This window comes from Equus asinus, chromosome 12 (assembly GCF_041296235.1).
Source record: "Equus asinus isolate D_3611 breed Donkey chromosome 12, EquAss-T2T_v2, whole genome shotgun sequence".
Classification (NCBI taxonomy): domain Eukaryota; kingdom Metazoa; phylum Chordata; class Mammalia; order Perissodactyla; family Equidae; genus Equus; species Equus asinus.
Window position 1 is genome coordinate 82,781,483 of NC_091801.1, and position 25,804 is coordinate 82,807,286.

General features: G+C 52.3%; 1 protein-coding gene across 6 annotated transcripts in view; it reads right to left on the reverse strand.

Annotated features, from left to right (window-relative positions):
• Positions 1 to 25,804, reverse strand: part of SLC45A4 (solute carrier family 45 member 4) — a 90,848-nt gene that overhangs the window by 22,857 nt on the left and 42,187 nt on the right. For 4 of the 6 annotated variants that reach the window (XR_011493406.1, XR_011493407.1, XM_070481693.1 and 1 more), the window contains exon 2: positions 23,723 to 24,353. The exons of the other annotated variants lie outside the window; for them this stretch is intronic. Coding sequence is in view for 2 of the 4 variants with exons in the window: in XM_070481693.1 (XP_070337794.1) it covers positions 23,723 to 23,963 (241 nt within the window). In the remaining 2 variants the exon portion in view is untranslated. The remainder of the gene's footprint in view (positions 1 to 23,722; positions 24,354 to 25,804) is intronic. 6 annotated transcript variants of the gene reach the window in all.

Here is a 25,804-nt window from a genome sequence, read left to right on the forward strand (position 1 = left end):
CACGGCTGCTGTCTCTGCGCAGAAGCGTGCTGCCCCATCTTTGCCAGGCAGCTCCCCTTGTCCTTCAGACGTCCCTGCCCACGACACCACTCGCCATCTCCACATGTCCTGCTCCCTTGTCTCTTACTGTCCACCCAAGGGGCAGCGTCTGGACAGCAGGCCTTGTCTGCTGCTGTGTTGTAGACAGCTCTCCACAAATGCTGGTGGAGGGAAGATCGCGATCAGCATGGCTCCCCCTAGACAGCGACCCCACGGCTGAGACCACGGCAGCCTCGCCAGCACGCATGCACGGGCCTGACAACAGACCCCCACTGAATGTGGAAGCAGCTTCCAGAGCTGGGAGACGGGGCCAGGCCCAGACGCGCCAGAGCTCTACCCACCCGTCGTTGCCTTCCAGCCAGGCTGGGGGTGCGGGAGGGACACATGGGCTCTGTCCAGCACCTGCTGCACGGCTTTGGAAGCAGCCTGGCCCTTGAACATCCTGTCCCCTCGTGTAACGTGGACACGTGGACAATGCGGGCGTTCTGAAGATTAAACAAGGAAACAGACATGCGTACCGCGGCACCTGGCATGTGGAGTGCGCCCTGGACAGGAGCCTCCCACCCTGCTTCTGCAGCTACAGTACCATGATGACTCCAACAAGCAGAGTTCAAGCGTTCTAAGGACCGGCCAACAGCTCAACTGCATGTTCGTGAGAAAGTCCTCTGGGAGACCGTCTGCTCTCAGAACAGGAGACAGCTAGAAGCCACTACCCTCCACGTCGCAGGCCCACAGGCCGACTCTCCCAGTCACTCTCCCCAGGAGGTGATGAAGCAAACCCTGGTCTCTGCCCCCTCAAGTCTCCTGAGACCCTCTGGGGTGTGTGCCCAGACCCAAACGCCCCTCTATGCTACAGCTGCCCTGAGGAACACACCGCCCATGCCGGGGGGCCATGCCCAGAGCATCCAGCACAGGGAGGCAGCTTGTCCCAAGGGAGGGTCCCCTTCAAGGACCCCTGGGTGCCCGAGGACCCCAGCACAGGCTGGGCCCCACACACCCACGTATCAGACAGACGTAGCTGTGCGGGCGAGGGGGTCCCTGAAACGGTGGCTCTGATCAGCTGGCGCAGATCTGAGGCTCCCCGTGGGCCCAGCGCCTGGGTGAGGTGAACCACAGTGGTGAGAGAGGCCGTGGAGGGCGGCGGGGGGATGTGGGAGCAGGGTTGAAGCCAAGCTCCCTCCCAGCTGAGCAGCTCAGAAATACTCCATCACAGACCACCGCCGTCCCCTCACTGGGCCCCCACAGACCTAACATCTTCCTGTAAAACTAGACACCCGAAAAGTTTCGTGCCTAGCTTATTCAAACACTGACATTTTCCTTATTCCCGGGAAGCAACTCACAGAAGGACGATGCTACACAGAAGGACAAGTGACATGAGGACCACGTTTTCCCCGAGTGAAAACGACACGTCGTGCCGACCCACGATGAGCGATGTGGAAGCAGGACTGCCCCACGCAGGCAAGCGGGCACACGGGAGGGCACGCCCTGCCCCAGGGCCGATGCGCAGAGGCAGCAGCCACGGCCGCCACTCGGCCCAGCGCCTGACAACCCACTGAGGCATTCCCACCACCTCCCAGAGGCTGGGTTTCTCATCTGTCGGATGGGAAAACACATGCCCTGGGAGCACCGAATGAGATCAACTGTAAGAAGTGCCCGGACTGTGACGCACAGGATGTTCTTGACAAGAAATAGTTTTAAAAAAATAAACAAATGTGGAAACTGAGGCTCAAAGGAGACTGAGAAGCACCTCTAAGGTCATGACGCTCCTGAAAGGGGCCGATGGTCCACGGTCCCGATGCTCCCACGGCATACCGGCACGGCTTCCATCAGGGCCACCATCCTGAGGGCTGCACACCTGCACCGGCCAGTCCAAGGCAGAAGAGTGGCAGGCGAGTGCCCAGCCCAGGGTGAACGGGGGAAATGCCCGTGTGGGTAGGTCACTGCTGCCCTATCTGGTGTGGGGGAAACTGAGGTCAAGGAGCCCCTGGGACAGGGACACAGATTAGGAAGGGGCAGTTCCCACCCACTGGTGACAGCAATGACAGCGGCTGGTCTCACACTGGCAGTGGGCGTGCACAGGGGCAGGAAAGGCCCCCATCAAGGGAACAGCATGAAGCACAGCTGGGCCTTTGCTTGTGGTTTCTGCCAGCGACCTGGGACCCAGGCAAGGAAGCCTCAGGTGTCCCTGCCTGCCAGCCTCTTCCCGGGATCTGAGGTGAAGGAAGGGCAGCCTTTGAGATGGATTCCCATTAGCACCCGTCCACTGTGCTGTGCAGGCCCCACACTATGTAAGACAGACTTCCGGCTGAGACCACCTCCTGTTACTAGCAGTGCCAGGCAGCATGTACTACACTCCAAGTGACCGGCACAACCAGTGATAGTGTGGGGCAAAGAGCAGAGCGAGAGGCAATTCCCCCCCTGACTTAAAGTCTGAGCCGTCTTCTCAGCTTGCACCCTCACTTTTGGACATCTCTATGCCTTCCTGAAGGACAGCCTTCACGCTTACATTTCTGGGGCTGGTGGCACCCGGGAGAGGAAGGGCTAAGCAGGGTCTCCTGGGACAGAGGGGGGCAAGATGAAGGGTGTGTCCTGGCAGAGTACCCTGCGGGGGGGGGGTGTGGGGGTGGGAGGAGGGGCAAACAAAGAAAGGGGCCACAGTGCCAAGGACACAAGTGGACAGGAGTGGACACAGGGCAGGGGCGGCCCTGGCTAGAAAAGGCTTGAGTCAGGATAAGGAAGCCACCTCTGCCCTGGGAGCAGCAGGAAGCCTCCAGGGTTTCAGGGGAGAGGGGCTGACAAGATTGGAGTGCAGAGGGGGCCAGCAGGGCAGAAGGGCTTACTGCCACCTCGACCGAGGAACAGCGAGACCCCAAGGTCAAAGACCGGGGAAGCTGGATCACGAGGCCAACTAAATAAATGGAGCATGTCAGGGAGACACTATCAGAGCTACGTCACGTTGGGAAACGCCCGTGGTGCCACCAGGCAGCAGACATGGGACCTCCACCCTGAGCTGGCAGGCTCGAGAGGAGAGTGCGACCACTGGGGCTACCTGGTCGTCGTGCATCTTGCAGAGAGAAGAACCCAGCGTGCACAGGTGGCAGCTCAGCAGAGGGAGGGCCACCCGGCTACAGCCAGGGCCACAGAGGGGAACCACTCTGGAGAGACTCAGGGCTGAGCCACTGTCCACACAGGGGACCACCAGTGAGCCTTCGGTCCTAGTTCGTGGGGAGACGGCTGAACGCTGTCTGAGCAAGGAAATGGCTCCGCAATCTGCGAACGACAGCTTCGAGGAAGGGCTCTCCCCTTGCTCTCGTGAGCTGGAAAGCAGAGGTCGGGTCCCCCCGGCCAGGGGAAGTGGCAGGGCAGCACCGCACACCGTGTTCACGCACTCGCCCACCTTTCAGAAGTGGGAGCTGAGCTGCGGGAAGACTGTGCCATCTGCCCAACGACTCGCAGCTCCTCACGACGGAGGGGAGAGGCCTCCAGAGAGGCACGGTCTCTCCCAGCCCCGAGAGTCCACGGTTTGGGGGGAAAGAACCCAGCACCATGCTAGACGCTGTTGTTCACAGCTTTGATTTTAACAACCGCCGGTGGCAAAAAAAACACCCCAAATCCCCCAGCGGGGAGTGGCTGCGCCTCTCCATTGACCCACGGAGTCTCACCCACACAACAGGGAACGCGTGCACTGAACGGCGTGCCGGAAAGCGCCCAAGCCAGGGGGCTTGGGGCGCAGCCTCCCGTGTGCACAGCGCTGGCCTGCTCCTGAAGTGTGGTTGCTCCCTGCGGCCGACCTCCCACTAGCCAAGCGACATAGGTGGCCGGGGAGTGAGGAGCCCCTCTACCACACTTAGACACTCACGTGGAAAGAAACTCACAGGCAGATGAGAGCCAAGTGCAGGCAAAAAATTACAAAGGGATGAGTATCTGTTACCTTTGTTGTCAGGATAATCCAACCGTCAGTGTGTAATTTAATAATGGATACGCCTGCCCACTGGCTCACAAAGTCCTGAGACCTCACAGCCGGCTCTCAGGGGGCAGCAGGAGTCGGCTCCAGCGCACGCCGGGGCTGCGGACAGCTGGAAATTCCAGGGAGCACTAAGCACAGCCTGCCTCCTCCCACAAAGGAGACTGTGAGGTGCTCGAAAACTAGCAAGTATTTGGAAATTAGAAACAAATTAAATCCTTACTACAAGTTGTATCACCCTTTATCGATAAAGGTCTTGAGTATTTAAAATCACCCTGGAGGGGCCAGCCCGGTGGCACAGCGGTTAAGTGCGCACGTTCCACTTTGGTGTCCCAGGGTTTGCCGGTTCGGATCCTGGGTGAGGACATGGCACAGCTTGACACACCATGCTGTGGCAGGCATCCCACATATAAAGTAGAGGAAGATGGGCACGAATGTTAGCTCAAGGCCAGGCTTCCTCAGCAAAACGAGAAGGATTGGTGGCAGGTGTTAGCTCAGGGCTAATCTTCCTCAAAAAAAAAAAAAACACACACACAAAAAACCATCCCGGAGACCCCTCCTTGACACCACCTCAGCAAGTGCAGCGGCGGCTCTCATAGGCGTCTGCTGGGCGGACAGCACCCACACTCTGTCCCCTATTCTCACTGACACAGCACCTTGAGGAGGTCTGGCCGGGGCCAGCATGACGGCTGGGCGGCTGAGGGCGAGGCTGAGTTCTGAGTCTGAATCCCAGTTCCCTCACTTACTGGCTCTGTGAGCATCTATTTCCTCATCTGCAAAAATCTGTAAAACATCAGATTTTTATAAGAATTAAGTCAGGGCCAGTCTGGTGGCGCAGCGGTTAAGTTTGGACATTCCACTTTGGTGGCCTGGGGATCACCGGTTCAGATCCCAGGTGCAGACCTATGCACCACTCATCAAGCCACGCTGTTGCAGGTGTCCCACATATAAAGTAGAGGAAGATGGGCAGGATGTTAGCTCAGGGCCAATCTCCCTCAGTAAAAAGAGGAGAATTGGCAGCAATGTTAGCTCAGGGTTAATCTTCCTCAAAAAAAATTTTTTTTAAAGAATTAAGTCTTATCTGGAACAGCTTGCTGCTGACACGAACCATGAGCAGACAATTATTACTGGGGTCGCATATTTAATTTGCAGGAGTGGGGAACTGCCACCATTAACCCTGCTAATTCTCCACACCTGCGGGACCCCCGCCACCTGTCCTGGCCTTGTTCTCAGCCAGTGGCATGCTGCAGCCTCGAGCCTCTGCGCTGTGGGCGAAAGCAGCCTGGTTGGAAGAGCAGCCCAAACGCTGAGCCAGTGTTTTCTAGCCACGGCCCCCTGGGCAAGCCACATGCCTCATGCAGAGATCAGCCTGTTCAGGACCTTCGGGAACAGCGGGGGACATGGACTGTCCTCGTGTCGCTCCCCATGGCCCCCTCTCTGAACCTTACCCAGCTCCCATCTTGACATTTACCTTTTGTTAAGACTTCTGGCGTCTCTCCATCCAAACGGGGTCCCAGGGGGCCCAGCTTCCGCACTAGCACCTAGTGCCACCAGAAAAGGGTCCCACAGGTGGTCCAGGCATGTGCCGGCTCTATCTTACCACTGGGTCCTCATCAGACAGACAGCTTGCCTCGAAAATATTCTCCACATCACCATGGCTAGGGCCCCCACCATACTCCACCACAGCACAGCAGGGCCCTTGAGATGACCACGGGCCCCAGTGTGACCTCCACACTACCCCAGCTCTGGTCCCCCCTTCCAGCTGCCAGGCTCTGGGGGCTTCTGTGCCCCAGCCTGGAGTGGCTGTCCTGCCTGGTGACCACCGGCTGTTAAGTGTGTCCCTCCTCTAAATGCCGGTCTGCCCCCTGGAGGACAAGGCCCGTGTCGGCTCACCTTCCAGGGAAGGCGAAACCCTTGGGCCTGGAGTCTCAGGTGACTGGCACACTCCCTGCTCTGCTTGTCAGAGCTGCAGAGGCCAGGGCTGGGTGTGTCCCTGCGTCATCCCGAGAGAAACCCTGACCCATAGTGGCACTGCTGAATACCAACTGATACGAAATCCACAGCGAGACGCGTCTACCATCTCAGCCACCTCTCTCTGCTTCGTTCAGGTGAAATGACAAAGATGCACGCGATGCATGTGAGGCCCATTTATAAACCATGGGTGTCAGATCACACTGGGGCCCAGAACAGCACTTCAAACCCAGAAGGCTGCCACTGCGTCTACACAGACTGCGTTTCCGGTTTGGCTGTGGTTAAATCGTGCTTTGCTGTCACAAGCTAGCAAGAATAAAGGTGAAGAAAATGTGAACATCTTCATATTCCGGAGAATATAGGGAACCAAAGCCTCCTTCCGTTAACCGCGTGACGACCGTAAAGGACTGTTTATAGGAAACTCCAAACTACTTGCTGGATAGGATGCTGCCTGAGCCAGGAATTGTTCAATAAAGCCAATCAGATCTTAAAAAAAAGAAAAATTAAATTTCAAAACAAATAAACAAAGGACTGTTTAGAAAACTGATGAAGGATAAGCTGGAGGCAGCAGGCCAGCCTCAGGCCTGGTCACGAGAAAGGGGAAGTGCTCAGGGCTCAGGTCTCTGTTGGAACTGGAGGAAGAGGAAGCGTGTGGGGTATGCACAAAAATGCTGCCAGGCCAAAAACATTAGCATCAAAACAGGCAGCAATTCTCATTAGTCACGTTTTAGGATGACAGCAAAATTAAGTGTGTGTGTGTCTAAGGGGATTTTAAATGAAACGTAACCTGGGTCAAAGTGATGCAACGTTCTAAGCTCTCCCCACACTTGGCGCCCCCCCAGCTCTCCCCACACTCGGCGCCCCCCCAGCTCTCCCCACACTCGGCGCCCCCCCCAGCTCTCCCCACACTTGGCGCCCCCCCAGCTCTCCCCACAGTCAGCGCCCCCCCAGCTCTTCCCACACTCGGCGACCCCCAGCTCTCCCTACACTCAGCACCCATCCACCCCCAGCGCAGATAGAGCCTCTGCCCACTTTCTGCCTCCATCTCCCCGGCTGTGAAGCGCACACAGGCCACGCTTAACCCACCACGCAGGGGTCTGGAGTCGCCCTGGACCTTCCGTCTCGTCCAGCCCTGACCACCCCCAACCGAAACACAAGCTTCCAGTTTCCCCCAGTTTTCCATTTTGTGACACACCTCCATGTGCCTCCAGCAGAGTTACTTCCAACTCAACACCTTAGGCTGAAGTTGCCTGAAGTTTCTTCCTGTGACGTTCCCCAGTTTACGCACCCTTCATTTAACACTGCACCCAAAGATGAATCCTACCAACATAATTTGGATGTCACGCGTTTTGTGCAAGACAAATACTGTCATGTGTTGCTGGACTACGGGGTACATTCAGAGAAATGGGCCATGAAGCCATTTCGTTGTGTGAACACACCAGCGTGTACTCAGACAGCCCGAGATGGCACAGCCTACCACATGCCTAGCCTGAACAGCCTTGATCTCAGGGAGCCACCATCGTATATGCAGTCCGGCACTGACCAAAACCTCGATGTATGGCGCATGACTGTGGGTAATTTTTTCATGACAAAATTACCATCATCTGAGAAATATTTTGCTGCTGGACGCATTCTATACTGATTGTTTTTAAGAGGAAATTTAAGACAGCATTTGTTCTAAAATTTACCAAAAAAAAAAACCCTTCATGATTCTAATAATATTTTTGATCCGTGTTTAAGGAAAATATTTACAGACGCATATGACCCACTGAGCAAGCACATGGGTCACTCCGACCACACCATCTCTGGGCTAGCTGGTACCTCATCTTATCATTTCAACACACATTTGTAATGTTCGGTTAAAATTTATTTAACTTCCTTTTGACTTTCATTATAAAGTTAAATGATCATTTTCTGAAAAGTGATAAAATTTTTTGTCTTCTTTAATCCAAGTGTGTATATGGTTCACGTTCTGTGACTATAACTTTGATAATTACAATGATCTAGTAAGCCTGGAAACTGCCACAGGACAATATATTGCTTACTATTAAGATTTCCAGGGGCCGGCCCAGTGGCGCAGCGGTTAAGTTCGCACATTCCGCTTCTCGGCGGCCCGGGGTTCGCTGGTTCGGATCCCGGGTGCGGACATGGCACTGCTTGGCAGCCATGCTGTGGTAGGCGTCCCACGTATAAACTAGAGGAAGATGGGCACGGATGTTAGCTCAGAGCCAGGCTTCCTCAGCAAAAAGAGGAGGACTGGCAGTAGTTAGCTGAGGGCTAATCTTCCTCCAAAAAAAAAAAAAAAAAGAAAAAAAAAGATTTCCAGAACTACTGTTGCTTTACCAGGGCTCATGTGTGCTACACTGAAAAGGGGCAGAATTGCTCAGGTTTCTCTGTAAATCACCCCTTGAGGGGCAAGAGGCCTCCTGGGATTTCCTCTCGCCACTCTGCCCTGGGCTCGGGCACCTCTGCCGTGCTGTGCTGGTCACAGCGCCCCCTCACCCGACACTTCCCTCGCCACCGCAGCCCAGAAGGTGTCGACTCACCCTTGCTTCACTCGCTGACCCCTGCTTCCTCTCTGCCCCGCGGAGGCCCAGCGCCACCTCCTTTGGACAGGCTCCCCACTTCCCGCCCCTCTTTCCACGTCCCGTTGGGTAGCCTTCTATCCTGCTCCTGTGTCCTCCAGGCTCGCCGTCAACAGAGCAGGCAATGGCTGGTATTCTAACCGTCCTTCCTCACCTTGCTTCTCCAGACCCTCAATCACAGCCTGCACCCCAGGCTGACGACCACCAGCTGAATGGACAGCCCCCCTCCAGGCCTTCCCTGATCTGGAACAAGGCTCCAGCCTTTGCACACTTACTCCTAAACCTACTACCTCACCAACCTCGTGTTGTGGTCACAAGGCCACGTCTTCATCTGAACTAGAAACCTCAGGCCGCTCCAGTGCCGCTCCAGTGCCTGGCCCCGTGCCCGGCACACGGCAGGTGGGGGCCCAATAAGCGCCTGATGAAAGAATAACAGGCATATCATTCCTTGGGAAAAACGACTAGTTGACATTTCATTGTTTCTAAAATACAATGATCTGAAACATGAGGAAATCCAGAGCTCCCAATCCAAACAAGCCTTGCAGAAAAGTTTTCCAATTATTTTGGTCAAAATTCAGGAGATTCTGACAAACTCCTGCCTCAATTACACTGCTTGTTTTCTGGGTCGGTCCTGACCCCGTCTGGAGGTGCGGGTGGGCCCGAGCAGGGCAGCTCTCTGCCAGGGCTCCCAGGCGCGAACAGCACACTGGCTGTCCTAGAATCCTCTTCCTCTGGGCAAGCAGGCAGCCCGCTGTCGCCAAGCCCAGGCCAGGTGTCACCCTTCAGGCTTCCTTAGGCTCCACACAGCAGGAAACCCAGCTTGCAGTTCTGTAGGGCCCATCACATTTTTTTCCCACCTTTTTAAAAGCTCTAGTAAAACGTACGTAATGTACAATTTACCATTTGGGCCACTTTGAAGTATACAGTTCAGTGGCATTAAGGACATTCACACTGTTGTGCAACTATCACCAGCATGCACCCACAGAACTCTTTCATCTTGCAAGACTGGAAGTCGGCCCATTCAACACTAGCTCCCCAGCTGCCTCCCCGGGCCCTGGCCCCTGCCATGTTCCTTTCTGTCCCCCACTCCCCGTGGATTTCACTACGCTCGGCACCTCCTGTAAGTGGTCCTATGGTATTTGTCCCGCTGTGTCTGGACTGTTTTATTTACACTAATGTCTTCAAGGGTCCGTCCAATTTTGGCCATTTACCATCACCTCCTTCCTGGCACCTCCAGCCCTGTAGGCCCAAACTCAGCTTGGGTAACAGTCGCAAAGCCAGCTGTAAGCTGGACAATCTGTCTCCTGCCCCTGGGCTCTGGGAACCACAGCGCCGCCACATGCCTATTTTCTAGGTATTCAGGGATGAGGTCTCTAGCCTCCCTGAGCTATCAGTTCTTCAGGCCAAAGTGACTGTCTGATTCTTTGAAATATTCCTCAAATGACACAGCTTCCTTCCTACCCCAGCCACAGTGTGCATTATGCAAACCAGGGTGCCCACAACTCGGCAGAAGCAAGAGTCCAAGCCAGCATGGGCCCTGCCGCCCCCCCGCCCTGCATCTCTGGGCTCAGCCGCCTGGGACATGGGGTGACTAGGGGGCACAAAGTCAGTGGGCGCATCGGGGGACTTCTGCGGGGCCCAGCTCAGTACTAGAGACGAGGGCCAAGATCAAGTGGTGCCACGTGTCAGGGCAGGTATGCCTAAGAATTCTTCCTGCAGAGGGAACTGCTCGTTCAAAACAGGAAAACAAATCCAGAGCGCAATCTGCAGCAGGCCCTGGGGGCGCCGCAGCTTCAGCCAAATACACAGGCTTCTCTGGACCCCTGTCCAGGTGTCCTTACACACAAAGGGAGTTCCTGGAAAGGCGAAGGCAGCTACTGTGTTTGAGCTGCAGAAGTACACACCACTGAAATAACATGCTACCCCCCAGGCCAGGGAGTTACAACAGCCCTGGACAACAGTGGCTCCCGAGTTTTACTACAACTGTTGGAAGTGCCAAGTTAGATGTATCATAGAGAAAGAAAGGTAACTCGTGCTCATGAGAGGTCACCTGTGTAGCAACATCCATGCTCACTGGAGGAGGGTGCAGATGGACGTGCGCTCAGTTACAACACCTCTCGAGCCCATTCAAGCATATTTCTACAGGCACACATGCACGTGCATGCACAGAATAATGAGATGCACTGTCACTCCTGATACAGCATGAATCTCTTTCTCAATTCTCGCCAAAGACTTGTGTTCAAGGGCACTGCCCTGTGGATTTCAAACGTGAAAGCAGGAGCCAGCTGCACAAGAGGGCAGGCGGTTCCAAGACAGGGTGCTGACTTCCTACGAGGGCCGGCTGTAGCCCTGCCCTCCTCAGAGGGGGCTGACTACGGAGGATTCAGTGCAAGGCTGCCGGCCGGGTCACGTTCCCCTCCTGCTCCTGCCAGCGCGGCCTCCAATGTCAACTTCCTTGCACAATCCAGGGAGTGTAGGAAAATGACTACCACTTAAGGCACTTAAACTGCTAATGTTTTCTTTAAGACAGGCTTTTAAAGGGTAGGCTTTTCCCACAGGAAGAAAAGGGGAGCCTCGAGTTTCAACAAACCATATCCTAGGAATCCTGATTCACATCAAGCCACAATGGAAAGTGGAAAAGTCCAGTTTTTTTAAATAAAGAGACCTATACAAAATGAAGATAAGCTTTACCCCCAACCCAATGAGACAGGCAAGATTCAATCTGACTCTCCGCATAAATAAACCTACAGACATGGCTTGTTCGTTCTCAGATGCTACCGTGTTCACAATTTTCATCAAGCAGGAGAAAACAGGATCTCATCAAGTTCTAATTCATTCGTCAAACTGAGAGGCCGCAACTGGCTACCTTTCTTTCTTTTATATGACTCCTTTTCCTGAACCGAGAGGAAAACAATAAGGGGGGGGGGGGCAGACTTGTCCTTCCCAAGGGAAAATGCTGTAAGAGAACAGACGGTGCCAGCAGGAGTGACAAGCCCAGGAGGGGCACCTGCTCCTCAGGAAGGCCTGTCCCAGAGGCTCTGGGGCAGTGCTTCTGAGACCTTCCTTTAACAGTGACCCCACAACCCCACCTGATTCCAACTCAGAGAGCCAGATTCATCAGCGGCTCGCACCCCCCCGACATGTGGACGGCTGGCACCTTGCCGACAGCGCCAGGCACGCAGCAGGAGGGTCGCCGGTAGTCCCTCCTCTGCGCTCAGACCAGCGAGGAAGGGCAGCCCGGGCAGCCACCAGCTCTGCAGGAAGCAGCGCGTGCTGTTTAGGCCTCAGTGGGGGGGCGGGGGGACCCACACCCTCATCCTCATTCTCTTGTCTGAGGCAGGGTTATGGGTCTTCTATCAGAACCCACCTTCGCACAAACAAAACAAAAACCAAAACCCCGACTGTTAGGTGCTACCCTCATCTCCCGTACTTGAAACTTTGGGCCTGGGGCCGAAGAAGGTACATATTTTCAGAAGTCCCCTCCAAAAAGCTGAATCGTTCAATAAATGGTGTGGGAATCCAGTACCCAACAAACACAGCCTCTCAGGTGAGGCAGAGATGACAGTGATTCTAAAGGCACTGCGGGGACAGCGCAAGATCAGCCGGGAAAACTCCCACAAGAAGAGCCAAGGGGGGCCCACCCCGCGGTGGACTGAGCAGGAGGGCCTGGGGAGAAGCAGACAGGCGTTCTGCTTTGACCTAGAATTGGATTCTTTATCTGCTCTGGATGCTCTCCAAGAGCCACTGCTGGGGACAGTGACAAGACACAAAGCCACTTGTCTCATGTGTCATACATGTAGGGAAGCTCTGGAAGGAGGCCGGAAACTCGCTGCCTTTGGGGATGGAACCAGGTGGCCAGGGGCCAGGAGGGGGACAGAAATCTCACTGTCTACACTACTGTGACTTTTGAATTCTTAACTTGGTGAAAATGCTATCGATTCAAGGAAAGAAAATTTAATTTTACTTAAAGACGGCGTCCCCTGTAAGTGAGGATTCACAATGATGGTGGGCGTGGTCCGGGGGCCAAGCTGAGCCACTGTAACTCTTCTTTCCATGCCCATGCGACGAAGCCTGTGGGACAGCTGACTGGCACCGTCCAGGGAAAGGTGGACGGTCCTTCAGTGCCAACCTTCTGCCCCCTTTCTGCAGCCAATCAGACATCTGGCGCATGCAGGACCAGGAAGGGAGGGGACTGTCTTAGCGTCACACCCACCTTCTCCTGTGCCACCTCACGAGCCTTCTTTCCTCCTCAGCTCAGCAATTCGGTAACACCCTTTTTAGCACCAAGGAATGACACTTGCTTCCGGTCTAGAGGCTCCTTCCAGAAGAAGAGACACTCATTTGGAATTGCGAGACGTGAATTCAGGTCCCAACCTAGCCAGGCAAAATGGGGATGACCTCTCCGTGGCAGAGCTCGCCGCGGGCAGTCAGACGATAGCGGGGCTCTTCACGTTTCTCTAAGCGTCAGGGAGCGCACACTTCACAGAGCAGAAACCACACACAAACGGCTGAGTGTGTGCATCTGAACTGGTGCCCAAACCAGTCACCTCCTTAGAAAAGAGTGCAGCAATCTAAGTCGCTATCAGAGATCCCTAGAGCAACTGCCCAAGATGACAGCAGCACACGGGTGGGCGGGTCCAGCCCATCTCAGCTCCAGGGTCACAGAGAGAAGAAATGAGGCGGGCACCCGAGGCCCCAGACCCTGTCCTTTAACCTCCTTCACAGAACAAGATGAAAGCAGAGCGGCTCCATCACCCCCAGAGCATGGAAACAGACAAGCCCTGCCAAGTGCATTTGTCATCACATGTGCATTTAGCTGAGGATGGCAGAAGCCAACTTGCAACCAAAAATAAAAACCCCAAGACTCCAGTTTACTGTGAAAGAAAACAAACAAAAACCTTACAACTAGGATGACTACCGAAAGCCCGGATTCTTCTACATAATCCAGTTCAGGTAACAAACAATTTAAGGAATAAAATAAGTACTAGAATTTTTTTTTTCTAATTTCCCAAGCCTAGGAATGCAACAGGCCAGGCCCAGTGGACTTCCATACCATACGAGGAGCGGGCTTGGCTACTGGTTATGACATTTCTACATTATTTTCCTACAAAGGATTTCTGCACAAGAAAAAAAAAGTTCCAATTAAAAATACAGGATCCAGCATCAAAAACAAGACCGCCACACTCCACCGTATGGGGAACCAGGAACAGACACTGGTTCGGTGAAGGAGCTTGAGACTCGCACGAGAATAAAAGCGATGCGTTTGTCACTGCAGGAGCCCCACGGCACGGCGGCAGCGCCGCACACAGCAGAGCTCATGGGCCTGCCAGGGAGACACCGAAGGACGGCCCCCCGTGAGTGCCTGTGGAGCCCAAGCACGCGACCAGAGGCTGCGCTCCACGCATCTCCACCCCGCCAGCCCCTGGTCTGAGTTCACACGCACAAACACTGCAGGAAGGTGAATTGTAACTTAAATATGGATGCCGCCTGTCATCACTTAATGTCTCTTAAAACGCGGCTGCAAAGTTAGAGCGGAGACAGCAGGCTGCCCAGCCCAGGCCAGGCAAGTGACCCTCTGGCGAGAGACGCTGGGACGCAGCCTCCTGAAGCCTGCATCTGCCGAAGACGTGTGCTGACGCTCAGAAGAGCCGCTCGGATCCTGTGACACGCTCGATTATGACACCATTAGTCCAACCCCACAGAAAACACATGGAAAGGAAAGTCGCTACCCTTCAGCAGGCCACCAAATTACCATGTCTCTCCTCCCAGATGCCAAAGGCCGGGTCCTGAGTGCCAGCAGCACTGGCGCTGTCGGGGCACCCGAGCCTGGGGGACCCCAGTGAGGACGTGGGGGCACCCACAAGAGGTGGAGTGCAAGTGCCCAGCGAATAGGGGCAACCGCTGCTGCTGAGGCTCGCCCTGGCGGCCCTTGAGAGGGCTCGGAGGCCCCAAGCCGCTGAGAGCTCCAGAGCCCACTCCTTCCCACCGTGCTGTGGAAACTAAAAGACCCTCACTAACCCGGAAGGCCCAGGGGGAGCTCTCAGACCCGTCACACACGGCCAATCATACCAACCAGGAACAGAGGGGCACTGCATCCCCCACTGGAAGAGCCACCACTGCACCACTGAAGGTAGACTTCTCTCTCCACCCAGCAAGAGCCCAGCCAATGAGAAACAGCTCAGCCAACGAGAAAGGCCACAGCTCAGCCAATGAGAAAAGTCACAGCTCAGCCAATGAGAAAGGCCACAGCTCAGCCAATGAGAAACAGCTCAGCCAATGAGAAATGCCACAGCCCAGCCAACGAGAAACGCCACAGCTCAGCCAATGAGAAAAGCCATACAGCTCAGCCAATGAGAAGGTGTTGCTGCCCTGAACTGTTACTCTCACGGAATAGACTTTCCTTTAGGACAGCCCTTCCTACTCCCCCCCTTTCTCTATAAAAGCAGCTCCCCTCCTCTGTTTGCTGGATTTGCCTATGGTTTGACATAGCATGCATATCCCGAATTGGAATTCTTTTGGCTATTCTTGAATAAACTCGTTCTGAGGTTTTTCAAGTTAACAGTGCCGTCTCAGGTGGTACTTCACTCCTGACTACAGCGTATCCTTTATCTCCCCAAGAAAGACTCCAGAACTTTCAGTGTCTACTGACACTGACTTCTGGGCAGTGGACAGCCAGCAGGGAGGGGACAAGCCCTCCCACCTCCATCTTTTCTGGGGACCAGAATAAAACTACTATGGGAATCCCAATCGTTATTCCGGGGGTAGGGATCGTTATTCCTGCACACTTAGTTCCTCCTCTGAGCACCACCTTGCAGCAACCTTTTCCATGTCCACCCTCCCTGCTGGGCAGCTGTGGGGTGGAGGACACCACATCTTCCTTCTGTGTCCTGAGACGCCAGCCCTGTGATTCCGTAGGTCCTCCAACGCAGCTGACCTGAAAGGCCAGAGGGGGAGGTACAGGACTCACAGTCTAGAGATCCACGCGGAGGGCTGGGGATTTAAGCTGAAATCACGCAACATCTCTATGCTCCGCGTGGCACACAGCCCACTCGCCACAGCAGACAGAAAGACAGGGCCTCTGTGTGAATGGATGGCCATTCTGGGAAGGGCTATAACACACAGCAAAACTACTACTTCCACTGCCACAAAAACAAGATAGCTTACCTAGTGTGCTAAAACAGAAATATTTGCCAGACACGGCCCAAGATTTAAACATACCCAATTTCCCTCCCCAACAGGTCAACTCAGCTACTTGAGACTTTCGGCCCCAACTTCATCGAGGTGGGCTCCAAGTGTACCCAGGCCATCCAGGGGCCGCGAGGAGGTTCTGTTTTGGGTAAGGTGCTGGCTAGTAACACCTGGTTTTTAAAGGCCTTTTCCCTGGGGACCTCTACAGTGTTTCTCCCGTGCGTCATAGAAGCAAGCAGGTCTGAGAGGACTCGCTATGCCTGGGGTGGGAGCAGCACCCTCCTGGACCTCCTCAAGAAGATAAACCAGGTTTCTGGGCTTTGACAAGAGCATGTGGACATACCAGGTGGCCAAGGTGCATCATCTTCCCCTTCACCAACAAGTCATGTGTTCACTCCTTCCACAAGCTCAAAGTGAGCCTCTCCTGGGTGCCCAGCTCCGCGTGGGGCACAGGGTGCAAAGGCAAGTCCGAACCTGCCCTGAAGGGAGTCGCAGTCTACGGAAGAAGGGGTGCTACAGGAACAAGTCATGGGAGGACCATGCTCCAGGTGCCCCTAGGAGCATCCCAGGTGCTGAGGAGATGTGCATGTGCTGACCACAGCGAGTCTGAGGACAACTGGGCATCCTCGGCAAGCAGGGACTCTAAGCAGCTGGGTTCACAAGCCTGGCCCGGGGATAGGCCATATTTCATCACATCTAAACTGCCACCCCCTTTAGAAGTGACTGACTAGGACAGATGTGGGAGTCATCCAGCACGACGGGGTCATCCAGCGGACAGAGCTGGACACTGAAGGGGCTCAGGATGGGGCCTGGACGTGACAAGAGCAGGCTGGGTACTAAGTACTTCAGTATAAACTCTGTTCCAAACAATTCATACATATAAGCCCTGAAGGTGTTTTCAGAAAAGAAAGAGATGCTGGTATCCATAGATGTAAATAAAGCTACAAAGACGTAAAATGGCAGGTTCTAGGATTCTCCAAGAGCCAACATTCGGTTGGGAGGCGGCCCCCCTCCCAACACCACAGAGGAGCAGGGCGGGGGGGAAGTCAGGGGTCCTGTGCCACTTGAGCAAACAATGCAAATGAGAGAAACCAGAAACAGACCTTGAATCATCACCATAAAGACGAGGGTTATAATTCACCACAAAACTTGATCCATGGAGAAACAAAGAGGTGCTGGGCGACCCCACCCCCCCAGCCTTTGTCCAGATCCAGCTTCCCTTGGCCCCCTAGCTCCCGCCTTCCCAGGGGCTGGCCCAGGAGGCGGCCTCCGAATCCTGAGCATTGGGCCTCCCCACAGCAGGCTCAGCATCTGGAGCACACTGAAGGCACCCGAGGCGACGGCACAGAGGCGCCAGGACCCAAGGGCCAGCCGGGAGCCCAGACCATCATCTATCCCAACCTGGTACTTTACAAAGAAACAGCTCAGCCTCCAGAGCACCTTGCAAGGAGCTCCAGGGAGGCCAGTGCGGAGGAAGGCGAGAAGAAACAAAGGGGTCCAACCCCAGTGTTCAGGACACTAAACAACCAGTAGGCATGGAGGGCCTTCCCAGGCAGAGGAGCCTGGTCTGTGAGCTGGCTGTCAACAGCCACTAAACCCCAGTACCACCACAAGACGACAGGCAGTGAGCAGAAGGGACTTCGCCATGAAGCAAAGTCAGGCACCACAGCTGCATCTGTGCCACACACTAGGGCTCGGGCTCAATCAGGACAGTCACTTACATTTTAAGAGCAGAAGACAACATATCGATTGGTATAAACACACTCATGATAGGATGGTACCAGTTTAATAACTTTAGAAAACTGTCAAAGATGAACGTCATGCATATTCTCAATTAGCTGGCTACTCCTAGATTAAAAACAACTTTTCTGGTATTCTTTACTATGGCAGAGTTTGAAATTAATTACGTCTCACAGTTTTCAGTTTACTGATTTTCAATGGGAAAGTTTTCTTCGGGGAATCAATCTTATGAAAGAGACAGGGCAAATGTGCTATTGTTCGATATTTCAAAACACAACCACCTAGCGGCCGGCCCTACGGCTGAGTGGTTAAGTTCGTGCGCTCCGCTTCACTGGCCCAGGGTTTCACTCGTTCAGATCCTGGGCGTGGACATGGCACTGCTCGTCAGGCCATGCTCAGGCAGCGTCCCACATGCCACAACTAGAAGGACCCACAACGAAAATATACAACTACGAACTGGGGGGATTTGGGAAGAAAAAAGCAGAAAAAAATCCAACAACTACCTTATAATGTAAGATTTTATGCTGAGATATCTATCAATACAAATATGTTTCTTCTACAGCCCTTTCACACCCTCTTCTAACATGATAAATAAGTTAGGTAATGGGAAAAATACACAACGTGCTGAACTATAAAGGAGAAAACAGTGCAGTCAAATACTAACAGAGCACGCACATTAGTTCTCTGCACTTAGTGTCTAAGAAACTCCCACTCAAATCAGAGAAAATGCTGATCAGTGTACTGGCTCTATGAGTGTCATTGAAGTGCGACCCTGAGACATAACTCGTGCCCTTGTCGTCTGGACTGAAAGCCCATCTGGGAACAACTCTCGTTGAGCACCATCCCTTTAACCTGGGAAATACCCCCATCCACCAGCTCGGCTCCCCTGCTGAACACGGCTGTGCACTGCTCAGGGTCAGTAAGGGTCACTTATCCCCTAGGGTCAGCCTGCCACAGCCACCTATTTACTACAATTCTCCCATTTTCAATCATTATTTCTGGAAGCTTCTATGGAACAGAGGTTCCTACAACTTTCAACAGCTACCTTTTAATAGATAGTATACGTATAACTCACATACAACAAATCACACGCCACATAGTGGCTTACAACATTATCATCTCACAGTTTCTGTGGGTCAAGAAGCCGGGCTTGACTGGGTGGTCGGGCTCAGGGTGTCTCCCAGGGCCGTGGTCATCTCAAGGCTCACGAGGGGAAGACCTGCTGCTGGGCTCACCAGCTCCACTGACGGGAGGAGCCGGTTATCACAGACGGAGAGCCTCAGGCCCTCACTGGCTGCTGGCTGCAGGCCTCCCTCAGGCTCTGCCACACGGGTCTCTCCAAGAAGGCAGCTGGATTCATCAGCGCGTACAAGCCAACGAGGCAGGAAAGCGCTTTCCGACCCGATGGAAGTCACGATCTTTAGTACCTTAGTCACAGAAGTGACATCCCCTCACTGTTGGCATATTGTTGGTTAAAAGAAAATATTTTGTTAAGTTTATCCGTAAGTGTTTAATTTTGTTATGCTGTTGTACTGTTTTAACTTCAGTTTAACCTCAAAGCAGGGGACTGCATACAGGGGGTGGGGATCACTGGGGCATCTCAGAGGCTGCTGACCACAGCAGGGACCCCGGGGACTCTGGGATTGCATTTATACTCCTTGACCTCTCTGGGTAACAGCGCTTTTATTTATTAGGAATAAAATAATTTCTAGTAAATGCTTTTATTCGGAAGGAGAAATCTAAAAAACCATGCTCCAAGCTTGACCTTAAGAAACTAGAAAAAGATCCTATTAAAACCAAAGTAGGCAGAAGAAAAAAATGAACATAAATTAATGAAATAGGAAATGAACAAACAATAGAGAAATCAGTGAAAAAAACAGCTGAGTCTTTGCAAAGATCAATAACATTGATAAGTCTTTAACCAGACTGATCAAGCAATAAAGACATGATATAAATTACCAATATGGGGGGAGAGGGACCATCACTCCAGACCTTACAGACATTAAAAGCTACTAAAGACTAACAAGTGAGTTTAGCAAGATGGCAGGAAACAAGGTCAATGTAAAAATATTGCTATATTTTCATATAGTGATTTACCCTCAGAAACGGAAGTTAAAACAGTACAACAGCATAACAAAATTAAACACTTACGGATAAACTTAACAAAATATGTGTGAGACCTACAAACTGAAAATCACAAAACATTTCTAGGAGAAAGTGAAGACCTGAATGTATGGAGACAATATACCATGTTCATGGATTGGAGGATTCAATACTAAGATGTCAGTTCTAAATTAATCTATAGATTCAATGCAATTCCAATAAAAACCCAACAGGCTTTTTTTTTTTTGGTAGAAATTGCTAATTCTAAAATTTATATGGAAAAGTGAAGGACCTAAATAAGTTTTAAAAACCAAAATAAGTTTTAAAAAGTAAAATCAAGTCAGAGAACCGATATTTCCTAATTTCAAGATGCACTACAAAGCTAGAGTAATCAAGGCACTGTGGTATTGAGGACAGACAACTAGATCACTGGAAAAGAACAGAGTCTCACACATATGGGGTCAGTTAACTGCCAGCAGAGGCGCATGGAATTCAATGTGAAAGGATAGTCCTTTTACAAATGGTGCTGGAACAAGTGGATTCCATGCCAAAGGGAACGAGGACCCTTCAACTCCTATTGTACACAAAAATTCATTCAAAATGGATCACAGACGTAAATTTGAGAGCTAAAACTATAAAACTCCTGGAAGAAAACAAGAGAAAATCATTACAACCTTGCGCCAGGCCAAGATTTCTTAGTTAAAAAAGGAGAAAAATATCGACGTGCCAAATTTCATCTAAATTAAAAACTTTTGCTTTTAAGATACCATTAAGATAATGAAAAGGAAACCACAGACTGGGGTAAGATATTTGCAGATTTGTATCTGATAAAGGACTCTTATCAAGAATGGATAAAGAACTCTTGTAACGCAATGATAACTTGAAAAGCAAAAATTCTGCACCCACATTTCACCTAAGAAAACACACGAATGCCTGATAAGCACATGAAAAGACGCTCAACATCAGTATTCACTGGGGAAACATAAGGATGCAGGAGTTCAGGACCTCCTGAACTGCTAGAGGGAATGGTTTTCTCATATGTAAGGAAACCTGTACTCACCGTGCGACCAGCAATCCCACTCCTGGGCATCTACTCACGAGAAATGAGACACAGGGCCACACAGACTTGCAGGCGAATGCTCAGAGCAGCTTTATTTATAAAAGCCCCCAAATGGAAACCACCCAGATTCCATCAGCGGATGAATGGAGAGATGAGGGGATATGTCCATTCAGGGGACCACCAGTCAGCACTGAAAAGGAATGAAGTACTGATCCGTGCAGTAGGATGGATGAATCCACCACAAAAGCAAACGTTAAATCAGTGACACCAGACTACACAGGTGCGATTCCATTTATACAGAATTCCAGAAAGGGCAAAACTGGGACCCAGGAAGGCCGGGGGTGGCTGGGGGTGCCACGTGAGGGGCCGCTAGGGAGCCTTTCGGGTAACGAAAATATTCCTGGCCTGAAGCGTGTTGGCTGCTGGACTACTGCAGACCTCTATCAAGCGGATCAAACTGCCCACTTAGAGTGGGAGAATGTTACTATTTCAAGACTAGCTTCAATAATTATTAATACACAAAATCCAATAATAAACACTGTGCCTCTGGGTAAGGTAGACAACTTTTAAAGAAACTGACTCAAACCAGAGAAAATGCTGATCAGTGTACTGGCCCTATGAGCGTAACTGAAGTGCGACCCTGAGACATAACTCGGGTCCGTGTCATCTGGACTGAATGAAAGCCCATCTGGGAACAACTCTCGTTGAGCACCATCCCTTTAACCTGGGAAATACCCCCATCCACCAACCCGGCTCTCCTGCTGAACACGGCTGTGCACTGCTCAGGGTCAGTAAGGGTCACTTATCCCCTAGGGTCAGCCTGCCACAGCCACCTATTTACTACAATTCTCCCGTTTTCAGGCATCGTTTCTGAACGTTTATATGGAACAGACGTACCTACAACCTTTGAAAGCTAGCTTTAGTATATAGCATACGTATTATACTACGCAGTAAAATATATTATGTATTATCCCAGACTATCCAAAATCGATACAAGTTTCATGTCATACGTTAAATACTCAAAACTAAACAATGAAATGCGCCAAGTTGTACGGAAATTGAGACTCCCAACCTTAAAGTGTGAAAATTCCAAGGAGCCATGTTAGTGCTAAGGTTCTAAGCTGTGATACACATAACGCATCACAAAGAAAACTGGGCAGGAACAGCTCCCAAATCTCTATTTATGGTATCAACTTATTTCTCAGTGACCAGAGATTCTGAATTTTGTCTTTGTCACCATAACCCTAAGAGGTGATCCATAAACTGAATACGGGCACCTTATTCTACCCACCTCGGCTTAGTTACAACTGCTTTTGTAATGACCTCAACTGCCATGCCAAACCCAGGTCCTTACAACGAGGGGACAAAACAAAAGCATAGGATAATTAACTGCCACTGTACTTCTCCCTCCCTAGGGTCTGGCCCAGTTTCCTGAACACACCAAGCCTTTCTCTCTCGAGGTGCCCTCTCCCCACTGCCACCCCGAGCCGCCCGCTATGCGAGGCTCCCCAGCCGGCCTGGACGGGGCGGGCATAACTCCCTCCAGGGGTCTGCATCTCCCCCGTTCCTCCCTCTCACAGCACCGTGAGAGCAGCGCTCACTGGTCCCGTCCACCCCCTCAACCATCAGACAGGGCAGACGTGGCGTCCTGTCCACCCCCAGCGCGCTGACATGCAGCGAGCACTGCAGGAATGTGAGCAGAAGAAATGCAGAGATGACGAATACAGAGATGAAGAAGGGAACAGTGGCCTATGCTATCCACACTCCACAATCCCAAGCTCTCCAGAAAAGGCTCTCCCCGGTCTGGGGCCTTGTGAAGCCTTCTCAGGACAATATTTTTAAAGATGGGAAATAAAACACAGGATTACAAAGGGAAAAACATGTTGAAATACAGCAACCCAAATAGAATAATATGCACGCTTCTTTATTAACATGTTAAACGACAAGGTGCAGACGTGGGTACAGGAACTGCTGTGACTTGAAACGGCCATGAGCATAAGCGGAATTTCTAGCCACCTGCCACAGCCAATGGGAGATGAAGTCTGTGCTCTCTGACGGCAGCGGGGCCAGTGGACCTGCTCATAACTGAAGGAAACGCTGCATTCTTCAGATCCATACACTTAAACTAACTGCTCCAGACAGTGGGGTTTAGTTAGAGCTCACCAAATAAGAAACGCTTTATTATGTTTGAAGAAACATTCCTAGAACAAACAGAGTAAGTAGATTTTAAAAATATTTTACCAGGCACATGTGGAATTCTAGAATGAAACTGATGCTTTTACATAGCTTGGCCTCTGACCCAGATCTCTTACAAGTTGGAAAATTACAGATTTTTAAACTTCTTTAGACAACAGGGAAAACTGAAACACTGCAACAAAATTCTTAGGGTCTAAGGCACCCCCAGTGGTCATCTGGAAGGGACAGCAGTGTTTTCACAGACTACGCTTGGTAATGCTAACCTGAGTGTGACTGTGAATTACAGTATTTCTGGGAATACCCCGTCATTCAGCCACTTAAAGTCCACAATAAACTCAGATTTAAGTCAACAACAATGGCCATCAGCTAATAATAAAGAAAATAGTTATTCAGTGTTTCCTACAGCCAGGCATTGTGCTAAGCCTCCTGCCCAACGAGGGGCTGCTCCACAGCTACCCTCACTTTACGAGAGGGAGCTGAGTGACATGCAGGGAGGTTCGCCAGGTGGCCCAGGATGACACACCCGGCGACCACGTCCAGGAGGGCTGGGGCACCTCGGCAGGCACCTCGAGGGAGAAGGGGGCTTGCGCAGTTACAACTCATCACCGCTGACTGCACACACGCACTCAACCACCATCTTGCCGAAACTCGTCACTCCACGTCAGCATCTGAGGACCACCCCCTCCCCAGCCCGTTTACAAAGGGAGGAAACAGCCAGAGCAGGCTGGAGGGAGAGAAACCAGGACACCAGTTCCCAGGGCTCTTGACGCTTCTCGGCCCGTGGTGCGTGCTCCGCGTGCCGATGTTCGCACGTGTGTTCGCACCGCCCACGCCGATGCTCCGTGCTAAGGCCTCCGAGGGTGCAGGCCAACTTACCAATCTGCAACAGGATCGGCGTGACCAACGCCGTCTCCATGGCGTAACAGAACTCCCTGCCAAACATCACGGCCCCGTGCATGACCCACAGGCGCACGGGGACCCGGTCTATGGAGCCCTCACTGCCGGTCTCATTGCGGGCCTCCGCCGAGCTTCCGTGTCTCTGCAGGGCCGGGAGGGGCACAGGTGACTCTTGACCTTGCATAGATTCTGAGTCGGCATTCTGCGGAGCCATTTTCATTACCACCAAAAATATATATATATTTACTCTATATAAATAAGACTATCAGATATCTTTAAGGATAAATTAAGACGTCTTCTCTCTCTGCTTCAGTTGTGTTTCTCCGGCAAGTAATACTTATATTCCTCTTTGTACAAACAGATATCTCACAACTTCTCACAATCAGATGAGACACGCAGCAAAACAAAATGATTTTTGGTTGGATTTGAAACATATGGCTTGCTGGTTTACTGTGAATTAGAGTTAAAAATCCATAATTGCCATTCAGTTAATACCAGTTTCATCATTATTATTGAAGAGGTGCTGAAGTTATTTTTCTTGCTACAGAGAGGTGGGAAGGTGACACAAAAAGGTGGTCCACCGTTGCTCCCCATCGAGTGACTGGCTGATCTGCAAAAGAGGAAAACAACCCCACCGGAGAGTCAGACGGGGGCGGCCACCCTGCGGCCTGCCACCCCCTAGCAATCTGGGCGCCCCATGGGACTGGCCGGCGGTCACTTAGGAGACCACGGAGCTCGGACTGCCTCAGTTCTCTGTGCTTATTCTGAGTCGTCTGTGGAAAAAACAAACCCTAATTTCTAGAGAAACGTTTTTTGTATGGAATTTAATCCTGGGCAGGACAGAGAGAGACAGCCAAGGGAAGCCAGGCCAGGGGCAGTGAGCAGACAGAGAAGCGGAGCGCAAAGTGCCCGCTCTCCCCACGTACGGCCAGCGGGCCCAGGCAGGCGGCGGGGACCCTGCGCCAGGAGGGCATCTGGGGCCCCTTGAGGTCCGCAAATATCAGGATGGGGAGTGAGGGTGGAGGGTCTGGGGAGGCAGGGAAAGAGTGAAAAAGGAAAGGAGATGCTGCCTGGAGAGGCGGCAGAGGAAAGCGCACAGTGGGAGCTAGGCGGAGCAGGAATGGGGCGATGTGCCGCCTGAAGAGGGAGCTTCAATGCCCACCCAAAGGTGGCTGGAGTCAGACAGTGGGCCGTCTCCAGCGGAGCGGCCTTGACCTCTTCAGATTCCAAGACCTGAATACCAGGCCTAGGGGTTCCCGGACTCCCGACCTGCACATAGCATTCCCAGGGGGCTGTGCAACCCTGCCCCCCAGCGCTCTGTTCCACCGTCCTGGGCCCTGTGACCCGGCTTGGCGACGTATTCTCCACCTGGATGAACGCCCCACAGGAAAGCGTCGAGTGCTAAGAATCTTAACTAGAAACGTTCCCTTAGAAGGGCTTTCAGAAGATGAGGTCCCTCTCTGCCATGCAAGGAAGATCCAGGACGCAGGCACACAGCTGCCCCTTCCAGACTCAGGCCTCCAGGCCCCGGGGCTCCGTTCAGTCAGAAGTGCACTCAAATAGGTGACCTTGAAATCACACAAAACGGTGTTCACGTTTTATATTAAGGTAGGTCTGTGAGCTGATACCTTACCAAAAAGGTTTCACAACTGGTTTAAATACAAATATTTCTAGTTTATGTTCAGTTCACCAAAGATGATCTGAATTAGCCCCTTCTCTCTTTCTCCCCAGAAGGGACCAGAAACTGCGGGTCGTCTTCACTCGGTCCCCCCTCGGGAGCCCTGCGGCGGTGGGTCCCAGCTTGGCTGCTGGGCGAAGCTGGAGCTGCTCCCCCCGGAGGCTCCCCGAGGCCCCCACTCGCGATTCCAGCGTTCCAGCGCCTTCTCACATTCTTTTTCTGGCTGCAACTGAATCTTCCCTGGGAATCACAGGTCCAAGCACTCCTCCCTGTACATTTGCCTCGGGTGTGCCCCAAATTTCACTACAATTCCACACTGCAGCCCTTTCTTGAGATTTCTCCCAAATTTACCAAGTGTCCTCTAGCATATAATTAATATCTCA